At 42.2% G+C, this 7940-nt stretch overlaps 1 protein-coding gene across 1 annotated transcript; it reads right to left on the minus strand.

Moving 5' to 3' along the window:
* Positions 1-1855: 1855 nt before the first annotated feature.
* Positions 1856-4027, minus strand: LOC121615399 (inhibin beta E chain). Its single transcript, XM_041949742.1, has 2 exons — positions 3635-4027; positions 1856-3097 (listed from the first exon to the last, which is right to left on the minus strand). The coding sequence occupies exons 1-2, from the start codon at positions 3981-3983 to the stop codon at positions 2331-2333; spliced, it is 1116 nt and encodes a 371-aa protein (XP_041805676.1). The 5' UTR covers positions 3984-4027; the 3' UTR covers positions 1856-2330.
* Between the last annotated feature and the right edge of the window lie 3913 nt (positions 4028-7940).

Raw genomic sequence — 7940 nt, forward strand, 5'->3', positions numbered from 1 at the left:
TGCTCCACATTATGCACATGTAGGTGGATGTGTTGACTTACACATGCGGGTGGGTATAGTATTCATTATGTTTTATACAATAGTAATATTTCTAAAGTTGACGTAAATAGATCTTTATGTGATCAATAAACTGTTCCCATTAGCATATGATTTCACTGAATTAATAAAATAAAGTTTTGATTATGGTCGCTGGTTATTATCAGTCATAATTTAAATAACCCACTCCAATGAAAATCAGGTTTTCATTCTTGTTAAAATGTCCATGACAAAGCGAGCAGTCATCAACATGGCTGAACACTTCCACTTCAGCGCTGCAGTGGACCGATGAGGTGAGTCTCAGAAACCTGGATTCAGACAGCCAGGCTCAGAGGAACCAATCCTGTCAAACTGCAGGGCTTTCCACATCAACACAAGGTAGGCAAGCCAAACACTCATGTCATTTATTACTGTTATTTCTGTTTCTAATGACAGTGGTAGATAAAATACCATTAATAAATAAATGATTCTGATGAAATAAGCTGTTTTTTGAAGATGGGATACAAAGAACAGAACATCAAGCAAGAAAAAACAACAAGAGTTATCTCTGAGAAAATGTTACTGTTATGTTCCCTTAAAAAAGCTTTTAGCCACCTGTTCTGTGTGTCTTGATGGGTTTTAGAAAAAATGTGAGAATAGAAAGTGATTGTAATTTGCTTCCTCTCTGTCCAAAGAATACTCTCAAGACAAGACATACAAATTGAAGCCACTGAACACTGCAATACATGGTATTTGTACACAAAAGCACATAACAAGTACACCATCCAGACTTGGAAACATGCAAACCACTTTTTGTGCTTTGTGGTCCAGATCCAGATTTACTGCCTTACACCTTAAAGAAAGGGTCAAATGCTTTAACCAAAAGCTGCAGAATAAGAGATGTGATTTGTGCTCCTCTGGTAATGACAGGAGATGATGCTTTAACTCGTTTTTGCTGTCATCCTTGGCTTGATTTCAGTAGTTTTCCAGGAAGGCTACGTGAGGATTCAAACCAGGCCAAAGACCAGAGGCTAATGAGTTCACGCTGTCTATCTTAGATTATACACAGAAGGGATTGATAAACACTGTCCCTCATTTCTACTTGAATACTTTGGGTGGTACTGCAACTCAGGACCGTTCAGGATCGAGACCTAGTTATGAAAGAACTGAGGATGTCCCCCCTCAAGCAGAGAGTGACAGGACAAAAGCAGGGACATGAATGAGCAGTTACAATTACAGCTAGCACTTGTGTCTGCAGCTCTGACTGATCGCTTATCTATTTATCTGTCTATTTATTCACTCGACCAGGGTCACTCAACAAGTCCCAGCAGCTCTATCAATTATAAAACAACATACGGTCATATTTATGTGACCTTTCCCAATTCAAAGATAAAAAAGATTAATTACTCATCAGGGCTGGTGGTGTCACATCTGGGAATAATTCAGCTCTAAATATTTCAGAGGGGCTGACCACTGATTTCAGTTCAGTTCACTCAGCAAACATCCAGCTCATCATGGCGCTCCGCTGATTACTTCTATCTCAGCAGCATCGTTGCTGATTTGTAATGTGAGCAGTCTGGAGTTTACACAGCAAGCAGCTTTTTCCTTTATTCAAATTCCCATTTAACTAATGACTGGGTTAGTTTTGTGCCTTGACCTGGGGGTCAAGGCCTCAGTGAACACAACCTCAAGGTCAACGAAGTCGCCATATCTGTACATGCTGATTTCTCTGGCACACCCTGACCTTCCTAATCTAGAGCGTCTGATTGTAAATCTGTGGATAAATGGAAAATACGAGAAAAGCTCATGCTCATGTGTTTATTATGAAATGTACATGTTGATGTATTCAAGTGCAACAGTTCATTGTGAATAAATCATAACATTTATTACTGAAATGTATAAGACAACACACAAAATATCTCAACCACGTTCCTCATAAAACACGACAGTACTTTAAATAATGAGTGGCATTACAATTAAATAGTAAGCTGCGTTAAAACGCTTCAACATAAAACAAAACAAATAAGTAATAATAAGATTAGAACCATAAATAGGACTTGAAATAAATAATTTTCAAAGGCAACGTTATGAATGTACAGATCTACTGCTTGATCCACAACGCAGAACAGTTGCTCTGTGCAGCAGTAACACGCTTTCATCTTCAAAGTGGATAATTGCAATTTCAGTTTACTTTAACACAAAGAACGCAGCTCTGATCAAATGTAATTTCAAGAACACGTCAGTTTTTTTTCCCCCATGTAACATATTTTTCTTGTGGCAACGCTCTCGCAAAGGTTCCAGTTTAAAGTTCTCCCTCAGGCACAGTGGCATTTACTGACAATCAAGTCGTCAAAAGGAGTCAACTTCAGCTTTCCCCTGCTGTCGTAGTGCATGAGGACCATGGGCTCGTAGGCCGCCGGCACGCAGCAGGGCCGAGGCGTCCCTCCTTTGGTGATCTGGTGCAGCCGAGACTTCACCTGCGCGTGCATGCTCGCGGGCTTGTAGTTGTGGGGGCAGGTGCCGTCACAGAAATTCATCGTGTACTCGGCCGGGGCCACCACCCAGTCAGTCCAGCCGATGTCTTTGAAGGACACGGTGACAGACTTCAGGCAGCACCATCCTTGTTCGTCGCATTCGTCCTCTTTGTTGGAGCGCGGCAGCCTCGTCCTCTCGGCTTGTTCGGGCTGCATGAGGCCTAATTCCAGAGAAATGGTTGGATTTGGCTCGAGGGCGTCTTTTCCACCCGCAGCTATCCCGACATCCACAACCAGCGCCTGCCCGCCATCAGTCCTCATCCACCTCTCCACCTCAGGCCTGATGTCCAGCGTCACATCTTGAGTGCTTGACAAATTGGCACGGACTGCTGAGTTCGCCGGCTCTGTGCTGACTTTCACTTCAATCTCTCGTCTTACCCCGGGCTGAACTGAAGTGGGTTTGTCTAGAACCTGCCTGGAAATCTTCAGCTCAGCCCGAGCTAGAGTCAGCTCAGTCTGGATGTTTGGGTTCTTGTGGAAAACAGCTCTGTGCCACTGCATGCGCTGACCTGTTTGTTCTCCACTCCGAAGCACTTTTATTGGCTCGACTAAAAAACACACGAGCAAAAGGAAAGAAAAGATTTATCAGATCCAAAGTTGGCTACATCCTGTAATAATAGGACAAGGCACATTTAGGAAACATCATTGTCGTTGTCGTTGGTTGGCTTATTTTTGTCCTAAAGCAATCTGTTCAAAGTGTAACGTCGTGTACAAGGTGTGTCTGTCACGCTCGTGGTTTCTAAAAGCTTGTAGGAATGTGTTTGCTTTGCTTACGGGACTGTTCAATGGCTACACATTCTATTTCCAACCATTCGCATATGTTTGAGCTCTGCACAGATAAAGCTGAGGCAGTCAGAGATCTATATCTGGACCATTAACTATACAGACACACGTTATTTATAGTACAACCACACCAGGACAATAGATAGATAATAGACAGGTAAACTCACACTGCAAGATGTCTGGAAGCAGCCATGAAACATTTCCTACTCCCACATAACATTTTCCAGGTTTCACATATAAGTTTAACAGTGGCTAAATGAGGCCTAAGTGCCTTCCTGGTGTCTCCCTGTCTAATGTCTCACCTGTAGCCGGAAAGAGCACAGTCGACATGGTGGATTGCCAGGTTTCCCTCAATGCCTGGCTGGAATTTCCTCTCATCTCTCTCACTTTTGTCCTGTAGAGCTGATACATCGTCCTCAGCTCCTCCTCCGGTGCTTTTGTGGTTGGCCTGGGCTCCCTGTCCAAACCCAGCGAGCTGAGGATCCCCGTCTTCACCGCCTCCAGAAGCAGGACCCTCTGGCTATCTGTTCCCCCCACGTCAGGTGCGCCTTCGTGGACCACGTGAGGCCGGCTCTCCCCTGAGCCGGAGAGGGAGACGAGGAGCAGCAGTGTGCAGGAGACAAGCTGGTAGAGTGTGAGTGATCTGAGCATTGTGAACCTGCCAGGTAGGTCTAGTGTGAGAGAGCAGCACACTGAATGGGGTTTGTCCATGTTATGAATGAAATTCTTGACATGCTTTTATTTATAGAGCTTCTGTGTTGCCACACCCCTGGTTAGTCAGGTGAGCCTGTGATGTGCTCAGCCAGGGCAATATGTCATTATGTGGCAACAGGTTTCAGCTTTGTGTAGTTAACAACTTGTGACTTATGAAATGATAAATCTGTGAAATTAATTTCAGCATCGGCAGTTTTTTTTTCTTTATTTATTGGCACACAGTGGGAAGTGAAAGCAGACATGGAGGAAACGTAAAATGAAAGGGTTTCTGGATGAGATTTGGTTTTGTCATCAGTACATGGTGTGCACCTCGCCATGCTACCTTGATGTTAAACGTCATTTAATCAAATAAGAGACCACATGTCTTACAGTGACCACTTCTGAGCAGGGCGACAATGGGCAATTGCACTAACTCCTCCAGGGTTAATAATGACAATGTGGTAGTCTATTGATTCCTATAAGGCTGTGTCTCTCTGTTCCCCTGCAAATCCACCATGTATGGTCAGAGGTCAGGATCAGATACAGACTAAAGAGACACTTAAGGTGCTAAAACCTCCAATCTCCAAGTGCTATAGGCTGCCTTCCTGCCAAAGACTGCAAGCCACTATATGAACAATCCAGTCCCACTGTGTATATTGATATTATAAATATATATTATTAATTATTTTTTAATATAAAATTGTATATGACAGTAAACTGTGGAGGGGCTTCATTATCTGTGCGTCTCCCTTCCCTCCTTGAACCAGCCCACAGAGGAAATGTCTCAAGGTTAAACAAAGCGATAAAGAAGTTATCTCATCAGGTTAAAGACGGAACTGTCTTGTGATAGCTATCGCAGTCTGTTCTTGCAGTAATCACATCGTCACACAGCTGATCTACGGTGCTGGAAGTGCTATGAAACCATATCTGATCCACTGTCCTCTGCATTTGGGTAAAAGAGCAGCATTCACGCTCTCTCAGTAGTGACTGTTGGGACGGACCAAAGAGCTAAAGACAGGTGACAACTGTGTCTGCACTGTGGAGTGTGATGTGGTGTGTCAGTGCTTTATTGCAAAGTATTTTTGCTGCCCTAACACGTGGCCGTCTACGACACTGACCCTATTACAGACTGATAAAGATTTTGTGTATGGAAAATGTCCATAAAAGTGCATTTATAGCCATTTATGCCAAATTGTGTGTTTGGAAGTATAACATTACCTTACAGCAACCACATAGTAAAACTGTTAAGTCATGCATGCCCATTTTGATGTCATTAAATAATAAAACAATAAAAAAATGAGCATCACAAAACCATAAAGATAGCTATGAGGATGGTAATTACTTTCGGATGACATGTCACATTAAATGTCATAAGCTGATGAAAGAATTGTGAAAGGGCAGTTTCGGGATAAATGTGAGGGTCTGACTAAAAAAGGAAAGCAGGAAAAAAATAATGTTTCTGCTGCACGTGACATGCAGGAGACTTCCTCTTTAGGACTAAAAACTGATAAAGTGAAACAAGCTGAAAGGAGGACATCACTTTTTGGTTTATCTTCTCAAAGCTCATAGACACACAATTTGGGATATGGGGCTGGAAGTAGGAGTAAAGGGTCACAAGCCAAAAACATGATGTCATAGCTTCATGACTATCTGCCTAAGTCAAAAGGCAGGACTGCATTTGAGCATGTGAGGGAGTTGCTAAGTTCCAAATATCAAAAAAGAGCCAGAGACGTCGCCTCGTCGACAGTGTGGAGTGTGTGAATTTCTGAGCAGTGAGTCACTGAGGTGATGAAACAGTCATGTGCTTTGCCAGGTAACCCTACTTTGCAAGTCGAGAGTGTGTGAAAGGTGTAAAGTGACTCATGCAAAGAGGCGCTGTTGTTTAAACAGCCATGTAAGACTCTCACTCTCCTCACTGGCTGTTTCTCCTTTTCTTCGCATCTCTCGTTGCATGAGGGGAGAGGAAAAAAACGAAAGAACAAAGACTCGGCTTGTTTAGTCATTGTGAGAAGTTTCCGCATCTTGGAAGTGAATTTCATCATATGTGGTGGTGCTACACAGAGCTGCTTACCTTAGAATCAGATGACGATGGAGGCGACGGCATATTGTGCCACTCACATGGCACAGTGGTTTGCAACCTGGGGGTCGGGACCCCTACAAGGGGCTACGAGATGAATCTAAGCGGTCAACAATAGTAAACAATAAAAAAATGTCAAATCAATCATCAATCACATGCAGCAGTTTAATAGTATTGCTTACATACTGCTTTTGCCAACAGGGATGAACATGTTGCAACAAAACACGAACAGGTGGAGAAAGGGAGCTTTATGATCCACCGTTCATGCCGTTTGTGAATTCATCCATTCATTTACTTATTTTTTTCTCATCAAAGTGGATTCAGAGTGACAAGGGACTGAACTATTCCCAGAATGCACTTGGCGGGGGAGAGTATAACCTGGCATCTCTGGCGGGGTTAAAATAAATCGACATATAGCTCCACAGTGCCCTCTGGTGGCCTTAAAGCCACAGCACAGACTTTAAGGAGGGAAGTGCAGCTTCATTTTAAAAAAGAAGGAACACAAAATTTAATATTAAAGCCAAATGAGTGTGATGTGTGTGTGTGTGTGTGTGTGTGTGTGTGTGTGTGTGTGGACCATTCATAGATAGAGAATTGTCTTTTCCAGTTGGAAAAGAAGCTAACAAGAAGCCAGTGCTGATATTTGATCGTTCTGGGATTGTTGTTTCATTCACTTCCATCTGAGTCAAATAAGTACCAGGTTTTGTGATTTAACCCCTCAACCAAGAAACAATGACTGTGCCAATGTTTCATAGGTCATATTAAAGATAAATAACCTTGAGATATTTTCCACCAGAGATGGTTTAATTTATGTTTTTGTGTAATTGTTTTCTTTATTTCCAAATCCTGAGTAGCTGGACAAGGAGCAGACTCTTCCTTTTGCCTTTCAGCCTTCCAATGGAATAAAACAAGTAAGTGAGGCTTAGATCAGGGTTAGAGAACAAGAAGAGACACAAAAGAAGAAGAGCTGACTTTCACACCTGACTGTTTCCTTTAATGAGCACGGACCTTTTGAGGATGACCATCACATGGAGAGCACGACAAAACGACACATAGAGATTTCACAGTCTGTGTTTTTGTAGCTTGAAAGTCCTTCATCAGTCTGGTGAAGAACAAATCAGTTTAAAGGAGTTTCTCTTAGTCTGTGATAAAACAAGCAAAATGAGACGTACAAATAACAGCTGCACTAACAGCACACTGCAGCCATTTTCCTTTGTCACCCGGCTTGAACTCTTATATGCAAAATCACTTGTCTTGTACAAAGCTGAAGTCTAGTTTTTTGTTAAATTTTGTTTCTATATATCAAAAGATGGAAATTCAAGGTGTATACACCTGCAAAAACACACTACAGCCACATTAACAGTGATCTGCAACAATAAACTCATTGTGCGTGTGGATGCTTTGTCATGTAGGAGAATAACATTGCTGTTTGTGTAAAGAGCACAGAGTATGTTCTGACTGGGACTGCACATAGAACTGCATGGTCGTCTCTGCAGATTCCTTTCAGTTCTTAAGTGGCAGGTTGTTGCCACAAATGGAAAGTTTTCTGCAAGAACATTTGAAATGTAAACTCCTGGAACTACACGACGCACGCTTCACATATGACAATACATTATATACTTTTCTCTGCTGCCATTATGTCGACAAAAATCTGAACAAATTCATTACAATGTTTAGCTTAAATCATTCAGAGTACATAATGGAGAACACAAAATTAGATTTCAAAATTAGTTTTCATCGCATTTGAATGGCTAGTGGAGCAACTCTTACCCCCAATAAAGATGAGAACACATTCATGTTGTATTGTTTTATTGATACTTCTACAGTGAAGTGATCCA

The sequence above is a fragment of the Chelmon rostratus genome, chromosome 12 (assembly GCF_017976325.1).
Source record: "Chelmon rostratus isolate fCheRos1 chromosome 12, fCheRos1.pri, whole genome shotgun sequence".
NCBI classification, from domain to species: domain Eukaryota; kingdom Metazoa; phylum Chordata; class Actinopteri; order Chaetodontiformes; family Chaetodontidae; genus Chelmon; species Chelmon rostratus.